The sequence below is a fragment of the Vigna angularis genome, chromosome 2 (genome assembly GCF_016808095.1).
Source record: "Vigna angularis cultivar LongXiaoDou No.4 chromosome 2, ASM1680809v1, whole genome shotgun sequence".
Lineage (NCBI taxonomy): Eukaryota > Viridiplantae > Streptophyta > Magnoliopsida > Fabales > Fabaceae > Vigna > Vigna angularis.
In genome coordinates this window covers 19,923,717-19,944,029 of record NC_068971.1, presented here as the reverse complement: position 1 = coordinate 19,944,029, position 20,313 = coordinate 19,923,717, and the positions used below count along the sequence as shown (strand labels likewise).

Below are 20,313 nucleotides of genomic sequence, written 5' to 3'. Positions count from 1 at the left end.
GTTGTTCCAATGCCAACTCAAGCTGAGTTGGTCCAGACACAGGTCGAGTAAAGTTAGCTTAAACCAAGATTAAGGGAATCAATTCGAACCCTTTTCATGCCAAGTCAGATTGGACTCAGGTTGATCCAAGTTGAACATAGCCCATAATTAGTTTGGGATGAGTCCATGTTCATTTGAGTTCGAGTCAACCCACATTCAACGGAGTTAGGCTAGGCCTGGGTTGATCCTTCAACTTACTTGTTTATCCCATAGTAATAGAGGCAGACAATGTATTATGGAAGTCGATTCACCTTGAGGCAAGCTAGTATCCAGTGGGACCTGAGGTTCAATAACATGTGTATCAATGATCGGTGGCACAATCAAGATTTGGACCTTGGGATCGATAGTCATCTCTAATTGATTACCTTAGGAACATTCGACCCACCATTGTCTACATCACCCTTATTCTTCTTCAAGTAGGGGAGCACCAAGCTCCTTGTAATCAAAGTCTTTTCCATAATATTTGCACATGATATGATGTCAATATACCACAAGTAGAAATAAAAAAAAGTACACCAAACACATATCCTTACCCAAGAAAAGAAATGTGTGATCCTTGATTTAAGGCACACTCAAGATACCCTTATTGCTCAATGGTCTCGCAAGATTCTTTAAAATCTTAATGTCAATCCTATATGCAACACTTGGAAAATATTCATCTTTTAGTTAACAAGGAAGTATATATTGAAAAAATAGGATATTATAAACATCATATAAAGATACCCAAAAAAATTTCAACTTGTGTTTCAACTAGTAGAAATACATGAACTTATTTATATTAGGAAAGATATAGAGTTAATGATATAACCTTGGGAATGCTTTAAAAAATGTCTAGCTATTCAGTGCTGTTGGCTAGGAACCACATTCATTACAAACAACATATCATATTCAAAGGACGAAAAGAGAAATATTATATTGAGCTTCTTAAAGAAAAAATCATACATAAAAAGAAAATCCTCCTCATCAACTTTAGGCTTCATATATATATATATATATATATATATATATATATATATATATATTGTCCTATCCTCATGCTACATGAATCAACTATTATAAATTCAACTAAGTCAATTTGAACATATAGGAAAAAATGAAAGTAAATCTTCCACAAGCTCTTGAGAAGTAAAACTAGAAAAGTATGAAGAAACCTCCTTGAGCACCAAAAAGTACTCCAGATCAAGGATTTGGAGAAATTTATCCTTCCTTTTCCTCTTGGTAACTAGTCCAAAGACACCTTGAGATGAAATTTTTTTCTTTCCTTTCCTTGAGGAACCTCCCACTACCACATCAGGTGATAAAGTAGTAGGTACCATTGTAGGGGTGACAACAAGAGCTTGAGAAGAGGTTTCTTTCCCACTCAATGAAGACTCACCCACTCAATTTCAGCCCTGAACATACATTGATTTGATGAATTGAATCTCAGTTACTCCTCAAAAAGATTTCTTGTAAGATTCAGCCCACTTTGGGGTTTTTGAGTTCTTATTTCAGAACTTAAGTTGGTAATTGTCACTTAATTCTTCAAATCCATGTTTGTTCAAGTAAGAAATATATTTTTAACCCTACCAATGCTATTATGAAAATGTACATTTAGAATTAACAAGGACCAAACCAGAAGCTAAACTACTACACATTATAGAATTTACAAAAACAACTAAACTGGAAAAAAATAAAATAAAACCTACCATCTACAATAAAATAAAACCTACCGTCTAAAATAAAATAAAGCAAAAGTATCATATACCTAGACTAATTTCACCAAATTGAAATAGCAAAGATTAAAGGTGTAGATCAACATAAAAGGAAAACGAATCAGAAAACTAATTCTATACTATGTAAAGATTCATTACAACTTCAAAATGAAATTACAATTATACTAGAATTCACCAACAACTCTCGCGGCTTGATGTTATAGTTTACGGCATATTGATCAATGTTTTCTTTGATTTGGGAAGGGTTAAAGAAGCCATTAGTTATGTTGATGAAATGAACAAAGCTGGCTTGCCACGGAATATAGTTATATATAATTCTTTGGTCAAATTGTATCCAAAAGTTGACAACCTGGAAAAGGTAGAAGAAACATACAAGTTGCTTCAATTATCAAAAGAAGCTCCTACTATATATTCTTCAAACAATATGATTGCTTTTTATGTTAAGCAGTTAATGGTTGACCGGGGGTTATAGTCTGTGCTTGAAAAATTTTATGATTATTGGGTCTATTATTCCAATTACTATCAACTATTATCGAACCATCCATCAATATTTAATCCTACACATGAGATGTATGTACATCAACGTGAGCAAGGTATGTTGGAAGTCTCACATCGACTAGAAACAAGTCCAATTCACAACTTGTAAGTGGATTCAAACCATAGCTTACAAACCAATTTTGTAGGATTGAGTTAGGTATAAAGTCAACTTCTTAATAGTTTTTTTAGATTCAATTTGTCTCGTTATCAATGGTAATTGTTATTGAAGTAATAATTTTCTAGAACTAATCAAAGGAGAAGCCAACACTAGATAATTATTTAAAGATAATTGAAAAAGGGGGGATTAACTAAGTTTAAGATTTTATGACAAGATTGGATGGTATTTTGAGATTTTGGGATAGGGTATGCCGACCTTTAGATCGATAATTAAGGAAAGAATATTGGAAGAATGACAAAAGAGTCGTCTTAGTATGCTTCCAGACATGATTAAGGATGTATAACATTTTAAAGGATTCTTTCTGGTGAATTGGGATGAATATAAATAATTTAAGATTAAAATTACACTTCAAGCAAAATCCAAACAATATTCTATAATATTATTATAAATATATAATAAATATTTTTTTATATATTTGGTATAGATTTTGAATGAATATATTTGTTACAAACTATAGGAAGTACATAACTAGAATGAATTATTTGGAAAATGATAGAACTTTTGTTGGTCCAAGTAAATGAAGTTCTTGAACAATATAATTTCAAATTGAAGCTACACAAGGATGTCCACCATTGACTACATCATCCGAAACAAATTTCCTCCAAAACCAATGTGATTTCCAAACTTTGTTCATTTCTTCAATTCGAACATTTCTTGTCTCCGGTAGGAGCAAGGCAACAAAAATGGTCATGATAAGCACAAATCTAGCAAAGAAAAAGAAAAGACCAAACTTTAGGTGACAAAGCATGGTTAGGAAAACTTGAGCAATGAAAAAGGTAAATAACATGTTTACAGCAACATTGGTGCCTTGGCCCGCAGATCGAACCTCAAGAGAACATATTTCACTAGGAACCAACCACCCAAGGGGACCCCAAGACCATGCATATGTTGCAACGTATGCGCATATAAAGAATAAGAGAAGACTAGCTTCTCCATTGGTAAAATAGCCTTCACCACTCACCCCAAACTTTAGAGCAATCATGATTCCAACAGCAAGCTACACATATTATGAACTTCAAATTAGTTCTTCATGCTAGCAAATGACTTTAGTGATAAAAGTGTTATTTTTTAAATATTAAAATAATAAAAATTGTTTATCGATTAAGTCAAGGTTTCTACCTGACAAATAAGCATTTGAATGCCCCCTTCGAGGAACAATATCCTTCTTCCAAACTTGTCCACAGAGAAAATGGAAAAAAAAGTGGCAACCACATTAACACCTCCAGTGATAACTGAAGACATAAGGGAAGTATCATTACCAAAGCCTAAACTTTTAAAGAGGACGGGTGCATAAAACATGATGACATTGATGCCAGTGAATTGTTGGAAAAATGGAATCAGAGAGCAAAACGTGAGTTGAGGTCTGTATTTCTGTTGTATAATGTTCTTCCATGGATGTTCCACACATTTGGCTGCTTTAGTCACATTAACAAGGTCTTGGAACTCCTCATCAACATTATCCATGCCACGAATCTTTTTCAACATTTTCTTAGCTTCTTCTTCTTTACCTCTTTCAATTAAGGAGTTAGGGGTGTCACCTAAGAAAAGAGATCATACACATAACATGATTGCAGGAACTCCACCAACACCTAAAGAAATTCTCCAACCATATTCTAGTTTGGCGGTGCCATAATTGATAAGGTTTGCAATCAAGATGCCAATTGTGATCATCATTTGGAATCCAATGTTAACTGCACCTCTTATCGATGTTGGAGCCATTTCAGACAAATACACAGGTACAGACTATTGGAAATAAAAAAAAAAACAGAAGACAAAGGAAAAGTTAAAAACAATTTAACCATGAAAGTCTCTCCATATTCATATAACCAAATTTTAAGGCATTAGAAATGATACAAAGTCTCACCTGATTACAATATCCAACACCAAAACCAAGTAATAATCGACCTATGATGAGCATTTCAATATTGATGGCAAAACCATTCAACAATGCACCAAAAAGGAAGAATAAACCACCTACAAACATTGAGGTCTTACGTCCCATCATTCTTGTGGTGGTGGAAGCAAAAAAAGAAGCTACTAATGCAACAAGATATAAAGAAGAGGTGAACAAAGTAAGGAGTTCGTTGTCAAATTTGCAGTATTGACTTTCATGGATAGATTCATCTTTCATTTTTTTATAAACACTCAGAAAGAACTTTATTAAAAATGGTTCCATGGAAGTTACTCCTCCTGTGATTCCAAGATCATAACCAAAGAGTAGACCACCCATGGCTACTACAAAACATGTGACCAACACGAATATCGTGATCTTGCTTTCATATTGTCTTCCATTTTCTAGAGTAGGAATAGCTCCACCTGCCATCTTTAAATAAATAGAACATTTCTTTGTCTTAACTTTTCTTCCTTTTTCTACATATAAGATCTTAAGTATCAACTTGTTTTATAATTTAAAATATGCTAATAATAACTTCTAATGAATAAGAATGAGTTATAAAAACTAAATAACTTATTTAACAATATTATATATATCTTCGTAGTCAATTTAATTGTCAACGTGGTGTTTATATCCTAATTTGTGTGTATTATTTGTTCAGTTAGAACTAATATATTATTATAAAGACTTATGATAAGAACTAATTAGTTAAAATGTACATAATCATTGTTTTACAAGTAGGCCATTTAATTGACGATAATAAGTTAAAAATATTAATTAAGAATATTTATAAAAGAAATTATATGTTCATGCAGTAATATTGTATTGATAAAGGTAATTTACAATATTTTAATTTTCAAATGTAAAGCGTGCTTATTTCAAATAATCTTATACTTACTTGCTAACATAATATTATGTTTAATTATAAGGTTCAGGTTATAATGGTATTGCGATTTTTAATGATTGATAAAAATAAATGTATTCACAGTTTATTTAAGAGACAAGTGAAGAATTATTTTTTTCTTTCTTGGATAACCAAAGAGTATATTAAACTTTGAGTTAATGACTAACCAATATATAAAATATATATAAATATATATATATATATATATATATATATATATATATATTCTTCAAACGGTATGATTGCTTTTTATGTTAAGCGGTCAATGATTGACCAAACAAAAGAGATATATAAGACATTGAAGGAAAATGGAGTTGCAAATGAATTTACGTTTGCGGTGATGCTGTGTTTGTACAAGAAAATGGAGATGTATGATGAAGCTATTCAAATTGCAAAACAGATAAGAAAATTGGGACACATGAGAAATTTAAGTTATAACAATGTGCTTAACCTGTATGTTATTGCTGGTATACCCAAGGATGCAATGGAGACTTTTAGGGAAATGTTAAGTGCTTCCATTCCTCTTCATAATTTTAGTCTTAAATCGCTTGGAAATCTTTTGTTGAGATATGGAGTATCCAGCCAGCCAGGCTGTTGGCAAATTAGAAGTGTTAGTGAAAAAGGGTGCTTTCAACGATTTGTCGGCATCGATGTCTGCACTCGCAAGTGTTCTTGAAGTAGATGATTATGATCACGACTAGATATATCCTCTACAACTTAAAACTTATTTAAGCATACAGAGCTCAGTTGATTGCTTAAAGGACACAAGAATTGGACCAGGTTGACAACTTGCACCCAATCTTTAACCAATTCAAATTTCCTTATGACTCTGGATGGAGGTACGAAGATACTCTGTCAAATCCAGAAGCAAGAACAAGATTTCTATATTCTACGAAAGAGAAATAAATCCTAAAGCTAGAACTGAATAGAAACCTAAACCTATGCGCGGTGTCTGTCAACCACCACACTTCTACTCTCTATTCCACACCGATCATTTTATTTGACTTTGGATTCGAACTTTTCCGATCACGTGCAGCCTCCGGTTAAGTGGCACGAGCCATGGAGTTCTCCTTATTTTTTTTCTTCTCGCGTTGTCTCTCAATCCTAGCACGAAGAGTTGCTCTTCCAAAATGAAATGTTTGAGCCTTTACAAAATTGAAATGAGAGAGAGGACCCCTAAGGCAATAGCTGCTGAAACGCACCGTTTGATTTAGTTGGAGCCGAAACCAACGGTTGCCGAAGTGCCCACCGCGTCAAATTCTAAAATTATCATTAAACCGTGTGAAAGTATGGTTTTCCTAATTATGGTTATATTGGGGTGAAACAGATGCGGTTAGGATTTGGGTTTATGACACTCACAGTGGTTGTGATGTTGTAAGTGGTATGCACATGCGAGACCAGCATAGTGGGAACTTGCACCTTACATTTGTGACTTTTGGTTTCAAATTGGTTTGGACTTTGGTTTGATTCCAGAGTCATTATTGCTCTTTTTACTCAATGTTTTTTGCTCAATGCTTTGCTCAATGCATGACCATTTGTTACCATCTCCAAAAAAATCTTTCATTCTTCTTCACACTGATTGCTTTTAGATAATCTTTTCGTACATCCATGAAGTTTTGGTCCCAACTGTGAAGATGAGGATAACATTATAAAACCTTAATAATCCATATAAAACTTTAATCTCATAAATTCTCCATAAATTCTCCTCATAGCTTCAAAGCTACTACATTATAAAACCTTAATGCCAAAAAATCCCTTCCACCTCTGTTCGTGACACAAAAAACCCCAATCTTTTGCTTTCACAAAGAAATTCCCTTTCAATTTCAGAACAAGCTTTCCATTTCACAATTCATTCAATTTACTTAAAATTATTTGTTTTAATTTAAACATTCCGAAGATTAAAACGTTAAAACGATGTTACATTTTATAAAAAAATTAATTTTCATTCAAAAAAATTAATATTCAACACATGGTAGACACGTTTCACTATACGTCTAAGCAAAACAAATGCTTGAGTGTGGATGCACGTGAAAGAAAATTTAACGTTATTGAAAATGAAAGATTAAAACCATTGCTTTTGAAAGTAAGAGGATTAATCAAAATTAAAGTTTTAAGCACACACCATTTATAATTTTTTGTTATATTTAAGGGACAAAAATATATTTAATCATAATATTTAGTAATGTGTAGTATTAATGAAATTTGTTGCAATCCCATTATTCAATCAATCAATTACACATATATATGAAAATAATAGATTAAAAACTATAAGAAAATACCATATTAACAATGGAATTTTATTGACAAAAAATCCATTCCTAAAATATCATTTATAAAACGAATTTTATGGACAAATGTCAGGATTTTAATTACAAATTGATATTTTCATTAATAATAAAGTCATCAATAAAATTTATCGATAATAATTATTAATATATAATTTTTATTATTGATAAATAGCTCTAAAATTAATTATATCGATAAAACGGGAGCTAAAACTTCACTTTAACATTGATCGTGTGATATGGTAAAATTTGTAAGTTATGTATAATTTTTATTATGAACAAGTTTTAATAAATTCTTTCAATAAAATATGTGCTGAAGTTCTTCTTTTAGCTTTGACCATAATAATAAAATTTGTCAATGATGGATTTTGCTAAAATTTGACAATAAATCCAACGTTAATTGAGTTTTTGATTTTTTTGTCGTTCATTGGTAAATTTGTTGGCGATCAATACTTATCCATAGTTATCGATAAATCCCCTTTGTTTTTGTAGTGAAATGAGAAATATTATGTGAGAAATCATATCTCTTATTTATTATTAATATCTTTTATACGTTTCAATCCAACCCAAAGAGGTCTACAAATGTAATACTGTACACCAAGTACTCATTACATAATTTATCAATATTATTTCGCTAAACATGAATTATGTCGAAGTGATCAGTTTATTTTCTCTATTTTGATGGCTGTACTGTACATAGTTGGAAAATGTAATTTATCCAAAATTATTTAGTTTCAGAATGGATAATTTAAAGTACAAAATTAACTCTTTAATTTTTAAATGTTTGGTGATTGTTAAGAGTAAAATTTTCCTTTCTGGATCAAACCTCAAACTTTTAAATTCGCAAGCTCATAATGTACATAACAAAGAAGAAGAACAGATCTTATATGGTAAACAAAAAAGAAATTAAAAAAAAAAGGAGCACAATTATTTTCTTTTTCTCTCTCTTGGTGATCTGGAGAAAAGATAATTATAAGACAGAAAGAAGAAAAAGAGATGAGGGAATTAGATCAGCAATTATCTGGAGGAGTGAGATTGCACTTTGCAGGAAGTGAAGTGGCAAGATTTGGGTCAATTCCAAGAAAAGGTAACGTTGAAGAGTTCTTGTAAGAGCAAAGGCATTTCAAGTCAGCACCAGCCAGAGCTTTGCAGCACTTAGGTGATGGATCGACTGGGTTTGGCTCAGTCACTGAGGGCTTGCATGCTTCCAATCCCTCTTCATTCATGTCACACAGACTCAGACCATTGCACCCTTTCCACATGCAACAACCCATCACCACCACCACCACCACCATTACCACCCACTTTCTTTCTTCCATCTTTTATCACCACTTATCTCTTTCTAACTCAATCACTTCGATGTTTCACTGATTCTGATTTTTGGATCTGTGATTCCTACAATGCACTTATAAAGCCACCAGCTCTAAAACTAACCACAAGTTATAGACCCGTGACCCAGAATTGGCAGTATATGGAGTCACGGGTACAATTCTTGTGCCCCTTTCTGTTATATATATTATATTCTAGCCTCTCTAATCATGCATTGTTTTTCGAGCTTTCTCACGGTTTTCAAATAAAGTAATCATGCATTTAATATTATCTTATTTATATTTAATACACATACTTATTTTTTTTTATTTCTTTTTTTCTTAATACTAATTTTAGTCTCTCATCAGTTGTTTTTGAAGTGATTTTTTTATTTTTGAATTGTTCAGAGTAATTTCATGTTTTGTAAAAATGATTCAAGTTGATCATTTTTATTGACAGCATTAAAAAGGTTAAATGCGTAATGTTTATTATCCATTCAAGTTTAGGTTAATTAATGTGTAAATGTTAAAAATTAAAGTTGTTGATGTAAAAATGTTAAAGTTAAGGTTAAAGATAATTACAATTACGCTTAAAAGCAAACTACCATCAAAGCTTTATTTTATAAACAGAATTGCAAGATCACAAATTCCAAAAATCTCAAAAGTGCAAGATCATAATACAATTGCATATAATCCCAAAACATGAAATCAAAAAACAAAACCCTAATTTGAAAATCATAACCCCTAAATCGCATTAGCAATCTGTAGAGGAGAAACAAAACACAAGAAATTCTCAAATCAAAACCCTTAATCCTAAACAAAACCCTAAAATCTCCAAATCATAAGATCACAAAGAGCCACAACCATTGCGCCAACCTTTAGAGAAAACAAAACAAAAACTCAATCCAACGAAGGAAGTCCAACGTCGCGAGATCAGAATCCCAAAAATAGAACCCAAATTCGAAGCCCTAATACAAACAGAACCATAACAAGAATAAGGAAAGAAGAAAGGTTTCCGATGCTAACCCAAAAACAAAGGAGATGAAGAAGGAGGGTGTCTCTTTATGGGACAAGGAACCCAATTGTTGGGTTTGTTTGAGAAAAATAAAGTCATAACAATGGAAGCCACGAATTTCTAAAACTTTATTAAAGTAAATGGTAATTCACCTAGCTTGCCACATAATGAATAATTGGATAAGTCATTCAATATTGGCTAAGTTAACGTTTTTAATGCCATGGACAAAAAGAATCACTTAAGTCTTTTTTTTACTATATTATATAATTTATAAAAGTGTGATTGTACTATACGAAGTATACCGATCGGAATTGATTGTCATTTATGGATAATTAAGCAGGTACTAATAGGTCAGATTTCCTTACGCTCTACAAATATATGGTATTAATGATTAATTATTGGGTTTGATTACCTAAAATATATTGCACTAATGGTTAATCAATGGACGTGACTGTCACAAGCCTTATAAGTAGACAACTGATCAGGTACAATCATCTTCTTCTATCCTAATAAAATATAGACCTCTTTATAAAACATATCTGACTTGAGCGTCAGAGTGTTTTCTGCAGGTCAACCACCAATCGAAAAAAGATTATTTGAAGAGTTGATTGATCGGAGCATAGCAAGGAAGGACGACCGACTCTAGATAAATGTAACAGAAACAGTGATAAACCTTTTTCATCTACGTGAATAACTCTTTTTTTTCAAATAACCATTGTTTATATTATGAAAGAATGGAAGTGAATACATCATTTTATTTTTACGATCTTTAAGTAAAATTCAACATCATCCATCTTATGTAAGATTGAAGCTAAGGGTGAGTACGTTAATCCGTTCATAACCCATAGTTCAACTAACTTAATTACAGTTACAGAAAAAAAAAGTGTAATAATTTTCTTATAAAAAGTATGATTTTGCAGATAATTTATACATATTACATTTCTTACATTTTTTTTGGACTATATATTTTAAAAATGAAAGTTTATTTTATATTATGAATTGTATTGCTGTCATACAAATATTGAATTTAAGATATTTTTTAAAATTAGAAATATGATATTATCTTTCTAAAATTCTTTAACATGATAATTAATCTGATCTACCTTATTCTATTTCAAATTACTTATTAATTAGATTACATTGCTAAACAAAAGACAAATTCAACCTAATTCCATCTAATTTGATAATTTTAATTAGACTGAATTTTAAATTAAACTAAACAAATGAAGGAAGATTTAGAAGCTATTTATTTAGAATTGACTCTCGGAATTCCCTGCAACAACTGTCCATCCCTTGGGTTTCAAGAAGCATAAATTGGTTTTTAATGCTAGTAAAACATTTTTTTGAGGTCAAAGTATAATTGACCAATTGTAGCACTGTAATTTGTTTGTACTATTGTGTGGAATAGAGTGAGTATTTATATTTTATATTAGAGGATGAGAGTAGCGCCCTTCACTTCACGACGAAAAAATATATTTTTTTGTTGTTAATATAAATTTTAGTATAAAGTAACCTTTTGTAAAATAAACGATGAGCACAATTTTTATTTTTATTTTTTACATTACTCCAAAGGACGAGTGTCTTATATTTGCCTTTTATATTGATTTTTACTAATAGATTTTTAAGTTCATAGTACAAGTTAAATATTAGAAAATATGTATGATAAGTATTCGATGACATTTAATGTATTTCAACTTTATGGTATGACCACACGAAAGTGTGGTTGACTATATATCAGTTAATCAAAAAGTATTCCTCACACGTTTGAATGCGTTTGGGTTTCGATCCTCATATTATAACCCAACATCAAGGCGTCTTGGTTGAATACATGACAACCAACCAGAATCGACATTTATAAAACATTGAGTAAGTTGATTTAAGATTGTGATCAAGGTATGATTAAGTAGTTTGATTAACTAAGGACTAATGAGGATGATTGGTTACATGAGACAGACCCACCTAGGAAAGAAGCTTGTAAAACATGGTATAAATAGCACAGTACATGACATAAATTAATTACGCTCCATTATTACTGCATTGGTTACCTTCTAACATACTTGGTTAACTTAAGTGCTAGAGTGTCTTTACAGACACAACCCTCGCAAAGGACATGTACTTTCGAAGTTGAAGCTTGGAATGCTAGGAGTTAGCCTTCACAAAGTATATCTGCAAGAAAAATTAGAGCCCACCATGGGACCGACATATGTTCTGTGAAGAAAACGTTGCATGGTGTATATGAGAAGTAAGATGGTTGAAGCAAAGGAAGTAGGTGCATGACCCTCCTCGACTAACATAGCCGCTATCTTGGAAGCACAAGCGAAAATGTAACAAGAGTTCACTAGGTTGAGGAGGAGGGTCAAAGCTAAAGGAGTAATCAGCAAGGGAAAGGAGAAGGAAATCTCTGAAAATGTAGGGTCAATGCATAGATATGCAGTTAAGCTTAGAGTTGTTAATGATGCTGAAGGGGAAAGTGGTTACCACACTACCCCAAAAACTAAAGGGGCAATAGACAACTCCTAGACAGTGGGAGCAAATCGCCGACATCCCTTCTCTGATGGTATCACGGATACCCTACTACTTAAGAATTGGAAGGCTCTTACACTGGATCGATACGACAGTATCACTGATTCAAATGAATATGTTGTAATCCATGTCACTCATGGCAGTCTATATTTGACTAATTATGTTGTTATGTGCAAGGCCTTCCCTACAACCTTGAAAGGACCACCCATGCAGTAGTTCACCTGCCTACCCCTAATTTCATTGATTGTTTTGATAGTTTAACATCTTCTTTCACACTGCAATTTGTCATAAGCCGACACCATCACCTTATCCCTATGGTACTTCTCAATGTCAGTCAAGAGAAAGGGGAGTCTATGCGAACCTTCATTGATAGGCTTGGTAAGGTAGCATTGAAGATCAAAAACTTGAATCTTTAAGTTGTTTTACACTATATGATCATGGTGTCAAGGTCGAGACCTTTCGAAGACGATTTTTGCATCACCACCGCAAGTATGGATGAGTTGAGGCAATAAGCTGCCAACTTTATATGTGATGGACTTGGCCTTCTTGGGAGCTATCTTCAAAGCCTTGTTGGATCTTCTTGGTCATTCCACATATAATGGACCCTTGGCTTGCTATTGAGCTTGGCCCCAAGGCAATCAACTTCTTTCTAAAACACATTTTATCAATTTTTATTCTTTTATGTAATTATTTAAGTTTTATTAAATTGTTACTTGACATTCATATAATTATAATTTCTTTCTTAGTATTTTATATTAGAGAAAAGAAAATGTGTACTGCGTACTTCACAATATCATTTTATTTTTTGAAAAAAATAATAATTAATACTTTCAACAATAAAGACACCTCTATAATTATGGGATAAAATGAGACAAAATTAAAAAAAAACATTAATTAAGTATGAAGATGAATTATTACTTTCAATATAGAGATAAAATAATTAAATTCATAGTTATCTAGAGTGAGACTAAAATTTTATATCTATAGAGATGAATTATTATTTGAAGGTTTAAACCCTCGGATGATCATCGTATTTGTAGGGGATATCAAGTGGGTCTTTTGTTGAAAACAGTCTTAATCGGGTCATAAATTTCGAAAAATTTAGTCAATTAAGTCCTTTTCGTTAGGTGGTAAAATAGGTCAAAGTTTGCTGACGTGGTGTGCTGATTTGGATGATTTTATTACATGGAAAATTTAAATTATGACTTGTAATTACCCACCTGAATTAAGATTCAGATGCAGAGGGGATTCATCTTCTTCATCACGTCACTGCAGAACCTTGCATTGTCATCATTTCCATCCGGCCACCACGACTCCACCATGTTTGTTTCAATCAACACTACAAGCAACATCTTTCACACATCGCGCACCCATCATCTTCAACACATTCAGCCACCGTGACGAAAGCCTAATCGCAGAAGAGAGGTCATCCGAGGGTTTAAAGACGATGACAGGGAACTCACGATGAATGAGGTCGGTTTGTGATTTTTGCAGATGTACAATGAAGGATTTCGAATTTGCTCCTACGACAATTCCCCACCCGTAGCATTTGCCTCATCCTCAACCCCGTAGTTGTCAGTCGCTTTATCTCTGCATTCGACAGGCTCAGCTTCGCAACCGTCGGCACCCGCTTCTCCTGCTTTGCCCAGCTCGGGTCGAACATGTGCCCCACGCGCCGCTTCGGCAGGCGCTAGAGGTATCCCCCTCTACGATGTCGCGGTTTCTTCTTCTCGAAATTGCTTTTCTTTTATTTTGGTGTTTGAGAATGACTTCATCCCAATCTATTACATTTCGGATTGTGAGATGCAGAATATAAATTTTACATTTCAAATTCTACATTGATGAATGTAACTTTTGAGGTTCAATACGTTTAAGGTGGAAGTGACACATCTTCAAGAATTCATCAAGTTGAAGCCTTTTCAGATTCGATTCGTCTAGGTCTCTTGATTGCTCGGTGCGGATTTAGTACTTTAGGGTTTCAAAATTTGAAGCCCCACCATAGAAGCTTTGTACTATGTCTAGGTTCTCGTTTGCAATGAAATGCTTCAAGGCGGCTTTGTAATCTTTTATTACCCTTTTATTATTGGATAATGATACTTTGACAATATAGTTTGACAATATTTTAACACGGGTCACGTGTCAAAATGTCACTGGTCCACATGGAAAAGAAATATGAAAAATTAAAATGACGTGAAAAGAGAATGGGGTAGGGTTTTAAGTGGCGGGGTTCATTTTCTCATTTCGAAATTAAAATTTGAGGCCACCTTAGAGAGAGAACCCGAACTCTAGAGAGAGTGTCGCTTCCTCCCACCCACCCATTTTAGTGCCTCTTCCCAAAAGCGTCGCGGTCCGTTGTCTATCGGAGTGCCGCCTGAGGAAGTATTGTCTGTTTTGGTGACCGGCGTTGTTCGAAGCTTTGTTTGACCGTTCTACTATTGTTTAACTGTTCGTGCCACTTCCTCCCACCCACCCATTTTCGTGCCTCTTTCCAGAATCATCGAGGTATGTTGTCGGAGTATGCAGTCTGCCGGTAGTTTGTAGCATCGTCCCTCGCACCCACTAAGTTTAGCGTCGTCCCTTCCACCCACCGACAAGCGTTCGTCTTCATTCAAGCTTGGTTGTCGTTGGCTTTGTTTGAAGTTGGTCGGAGTGTCGTTGTTGACCGTTGTAGGCGCCGCCTTTACGCCTATTGGAACCAACGAGCTTGGAGAACGCCTAATCGGTAATGCATTTTTTGTGTTCGGTTTGTTTAAAATTTTTGTGGGCATATATTGGTTGTAGTGATATTTGGTTGTTTTTCGCGGTTAAGTGTGGCATGAGGTTGTGTAGAAAATTTTGTGGTTGATGTGGGTTTTTGGTGGATAGTATGAACTTTTTGGGTTTGGGGTTGTTGTTGGGTTATTTTGACTATGGTTTTGTATTAAATTTGGTTTGAGAGTTGTTGTTGGGTTAATTTTCCTATGGTTTTGTATTGTGTTTGGTTTTCCAGTGATGAATTGCATTAAAGAAGAAGGTCATAACAATGTAAGTAAATTTGATGTATTCAAAATTGATTGCTTTGTTTGTCAATTGTTTTGTAATGGTTGTTTATTTTGAAAATAATTGGTAGTTTCGATTGCGGGCGTGGTGCGACACCAAAGCTATAGTTGACATTAATGGTATACTAAGAGAAATTGATCGGACACGTATCGGTGAGACTCCATTCAAGTGGTGTCTTTATATCAATAGGCCAATTGAGTTATGCACTCCTTTGTTGAAGGAAATGGTGACCTATTGGGTTGGCTGCAATGAATGCTTTGTTTTGAAGCAAAGAATGGTACTAACTGCTATATGTGTTTAACTGTGCTAAATAATGCACTCAGAGAAGCTGGTTTATAAGTTAACTGTGCTAAATGAAAGGATCAGTTGTGAACTTGTGATGTTAGAGACACTAGTGCAGCGAGGGGCTTTTACCGCGGTTGATTTTCACTATACGTCGCGGTTCATGAACCGCGGCATATTCAGCCGCGATAGTAAGTCAGACACTTTATGCCGTGGTTCTAACCGCGGTATATAGGCTGAGGAATATGCCGCGGTTGTCTAGGGAACCGCTGCCTAAATTCATTTTTTTTAAAAAAAAATTAAAAAATGCACTATATGCCGCGGTTCAACCGCGGCATATAGGCCGACGAGTATGCCGCGGTTAGTGTCAAAACCGCGGCCATATGTCTCGTTTTTAAAAAAAAAGAAGAAGCACTATATGCCGCGGTTGTGGTTAGAACCGCGGCATATTCCCCTTATATGCCGCGGTTGTGGTTAGAACCGCGGCATATTCCCCTGCAGTTTTTTAAAATAGCAGGTCTGTTTTTGTGATATCCACTACCACAAAAACAGACCTGCATATAAAAACATTTACAGAAATTCAATTTCAACATAAAATAAAGTAGAGAGTCTAAGAAAATTCTATCTAATCAAATGCATTGTTTAAATCTAAATCTAAGAGCTATTGTATAATCTAACTATATACTTCGCAGCAGCGTTCCTAATGAATAGTAGTGACTTCTCAGGAACTGGTGTAGTAGTCTTGAATCTCTGCAAAAGACAATTCATTTTAATTAGTGTATATGAATTCAACATTTGTTAAAAAATCAAAATTTGTTAAAGTTAAATATTACCGTTTCCCAGCTTCTTGTGATGTGAGAACGAACAATATGGGTCATCCAATACATTACATAGTATCCACACTCATATGACCCATTTTGTCTGTTACACTACAATATATCATCACAGTTGATAATAGTTAGTGAATAACATTTGTTATAAAACAATTATAACAAAGTATGACTTTAGCATATGTCAAACCTTGAGAGAAATCCAAGCAATCTTTCTACTCTTAACAATTGATCTCCCGTCCATCATCATACTTGCTGGAATAGAACTGTATATAAAAAATGTTTTAGCATTCAGTTATATAACAAAGAAAGTCCAAACATTGAGGTTCTTACCAATCAATTGCTTGTCTGAGTTGTGTGGGAGGAGGCCTGTGCAATGAGCAGAACCACAAAGCATAGTTGTCTTGCACAGACATAACAAGAAGTTGCCAATGGCGCCTGAAATTCATAATAACGTAACTATTAAATATTAAAATCACATATGGAACATTATTATGTTAACAAAGTTCACTTACCCGGATATATAAGGCAAAAAGTATATTTTCTTGCCCCTTCGAAAACTGCTTATCATTCTCGTGTTGATATGATCAAAATCATTTGATTCATGAATGTCTTGGGGATCAATGAATCCATAATCATCAGAACGCCCCAACTTATTAGTGACCCCAGACATATACCTGAAATAAAAAATTAACTTTGATATAAGGATACTTGATATATAAATCAATTTTATATATAAATAATTGGTCATAGACTTACATCGTCCATAGTTGAATAATTGAAATATTCAACTCTTGTGTTCCCGACGCAAGCTCACGGACATCTTGGCTATTAAGGTATATTGGGACCTCAGAGCCATGCCCAAATACATTAGCATCATACTGAACCTCCAAAGGCTTATCATCAAGGATGTCAGCAAGTAGATGCAATGAAGAAAGAGGGTCATCCTCAGATAGAGGAATCTTCTGTTGTTCCTGCGTCTGTTGTTACATGAAAAGATAAGATAAGTTTTGACATCAAAAACCTTTAAAATTGAGAAGTGTAAAGAAGAATTTCATACCGAGGGGTCAGAAACTGGTTTAACCAAAAATTTAGGCCAAGTGATAAACGACTTATATGCTTGTTCCACAGTGAAAATCTCTTCCGTGGACAGTGGAACCGAGGCATCTGGCATGATCATTTCATCCACTGATACCTTCACCTCATCCTCTAATAGTTGCATACCATGACATACAGTCGCTGACCTAAACTCTGTTCCACGAGCTACCAGCACCATCTCATCTTCTTCTAAAATGTATAGCAGACATGGACTACCATCGTCCATGTCATCCTCTGGGATGGCTGATGCGGAACAACTTCCTTTGCCGCTTCTCCCTGTCAGAGTAAATGTTAGATTATACAAGAGATAGAAATAATTGCACATAAATGTTTATTAAGTTTACCTGTGGGAGGGGGAGGGACCACATGTTCCTCTATAGGAGACTGCATCGGGCGCATGCTCTGAAACTGCTCCTGGTAGAGCATCTGGAATTCAGCCCTCACCTCGGCCCTGATCTCCTGCATAAGGTCTTGTCGGACCTTTTTTGTGATCTCTTCTGTCATCCTTTGTGTATCGCTGTACGAATATGAAGGCTGACGAGAAGAGCTCCCAAAATAATCCGTAATGCCTACTCCAGGACCTGCAGCACGTACACGTCCAGGGTGCTCAGGTCGTCCAATTGCAGCAGCAAGAATATCCTGGCGACCCTCTGGAGTGAATTGGCCTTGGGAGCTCTGCTCAACCAAGGCGTCCTGTAACATTACAAAACACCATTATTCTTTAAATAGTTTAATGTAGTATGTATAATGACAATATTCATTATTTTAGGAACAGTGATAACTAACAATTTTTTCAGAAATCTCTCGTGCAGTGTCGGAAGAGTAGGTGCCCGATGGTCGCATACGGGCCAACTTCCATTTCTCATGTCTAGACGGTGGAGAAGGAGGCTGAGGAGGGCTACCACTCTGAGATGGTGGTATAGCATCTGCCTTTTGCTTGAGGATTTTCTCCTCAAGCTTCCTATACCCACCACGAGATAATAGGTGGGGGTTTTTGTTCTTAGCACTTGTTCCTTGTGCTTTGCTTCTAATTGCCTGTCACATACACATTAATTAATGAGTTCATATGATATATATTTGTTAATGAGGAATTGAATAATATGAACTACACTAACCTGCCATTCCTCTGACATCCGACTCTCTTTAAAAACCCGCCAAGTCTCCTCATCAATGGACTTATATGCATTACATGGAGTTTTATGTTTAAGGTGTCCAAAGATGTACCTTGATGTCAACTTGCTTTTAAAGTTTCTGAAATTTTCTGCAACAGTTGACAAACACTTATTTCTAAGTGTTGGGACATTTGGAATGTCAAATGTCATCTGAAAAAAACATAATAAAGTTGTATTAGTACAAAATTATCAATATAAACAAATTATAATTCAAATGCTATTAACTAACTTACCAATATATCTTGCCAAATAATGTTCCGATCACCCTCGGACACATGATCAAAAGATGGAATGAGAATGCTAATCTTATTACGTGCCACTACTCCAAGGTATGATCGGAAGTCATCTGCATGGGGGCCAGTTGCCACACCCGTGGTGACATTCACATTCACCGGAGTTCTTTCACCACTATTTTTCCTGATTAATAGTTGTTTCATCCTAGTGGGTCCTCTAGTGGATCTGGGTGGGGGAGCCTCATCCCCTGAAGAATGTGGATGATCAGCCATATATCTGTCAAAATAAATAACAACATTAAATTTTCTTTCAAGACTTATGTAATATCATATAAATTAACAAAACATGTAATAGTACAGAAATTGAAAATTCATACATAAAGATATGGATTCATCATATGTATATTCCCTCATCATGATCTGACTGAATTGCATGTACATCATCGTCAACTACAGATTGGTCATCCAACTTTGTTGTAGTTTGAAATGAATGGTTGTCAGCAATATCAATATTAATTAGATTGTCTTCGTTAACTTCAATTTGTTTTTTGCCTTGAAGAGCAACATACCAATGGTCAGACGAAGGATCTTTGACATAAAAAACTTGAGATGGTTGATGTACCATGATAAACGGTTCGTCTCGATAACCCACCTTGCGAAAATCAACCAGTGTCATACCCGAGTCATCTATTTTCACACCACTCTTATTGTCAAACCACTTACACTTGAACAATGGAACGGAAAACTTGGTGTAATCAACCTCCCATATCTCTTCTATTATACCATAATATCTCATTGATCCAAGTACAGGAGATTGATCTTTTGATGTGGAAAATTGAAGTGACTCAGCTTCTAAACTGACTCCACTATTTTGTACTGTGCTTTTATCATCCAAAGTCTTCGTATAGAATGTGCAATTATTGACTTCATAACCTGTACAACACACGACATCAAACTTCAAACCATTTGCAAGCCACAATAAAGTTTCAGAAGAATGTGGCTCTTTGTCAATTTCAGATTTGAACCAAGACATAAATGTTTTGTTATGCTCCATCAATTGCCATTTCTCTGATTGTCTTGGATTTTTATTCTTAACAATGGCTTTGTGTGCTTCCAAAAAAGGGATCACCTCATCTGTGTTGTTCAATATATAAAGATGCGCTTGCAACAATTCTTCGCGATCTTTTGTCACCACATTGACACCTCGGATGCTTTTACTTGTAGAAAATTTATTCAACCATGCTGTGCGAGGAACTCCTATTGGA

The 20,313-nt window shown here is 34.4% G+C and overlaps 2 protein-coding genes and 1 pseudogene across 2 annotated transcripts; all 3 read right to left on the bottom strand.

Moving 5' to 3' along the window:
* Nucleotides 1-3,007: 3,007 nt before the first annotated feature.
* Nucleotides 3,008-4,789, bottom strand: LOC108327366 (sugar transport protein 10-like; annotated as a pseudogene).
* Nucleotides 4,790-8,406: 3,617 nt separating this feature from the next.
* On the bottom strand, nucleotides 8,407-8,951 carry LOC108328494 (putative lipid-transfer protein DIR1). The gene has a single exon (XM_017562367.2). It carries the CDS (start codon nucleotides 8,866-8,868, stop codon nucleotides 8,560-8,562), a length of 309 nt encoding a protein of 102 aa, XP_017417856.1. The 5' UTR covers nucleotides 8,869-8,951; the 3' UTR covers nucleotides 8,407-8,559.
* A 7,323-nt stretch (nucleotides 8,952-16,274) lies between these two features.
* Nucleotides 16,275-19,321, bottom strand: LOC128195509 (uncharacterized). The gene is made up of 11 exons (XM_052873393.1): nucleotides 19,049-19,321; nucleotides 18,759-18,965; nucleotides 18,430-18,678; nucleotides 17,988-18,336; nucleotides 17,606-17,919; nucleotides 17,305-17,525; nucleotides 17,061-17,222; nucleotides 16,879-16,983; nucleotides 16,736-16,811; nucleotides 16,549-16,644; nucleotides 16,275-16,465 (listed from the first exon to the last, which is right to left on the bottom strand). Exons 1-11 carry the CDS (start codon nucleotides 19,319-19,321, stop codon nucleotides 16,370-16,372), a joined length of 2,148 nt encoding a protein of 715 aa, XP_052729353.1. The 3' UTR covers nucleotides 16,275-16,369.
* Between the last annotated feature and the right edge of the window lie 992 nt (nucleotides 19,322-20,313).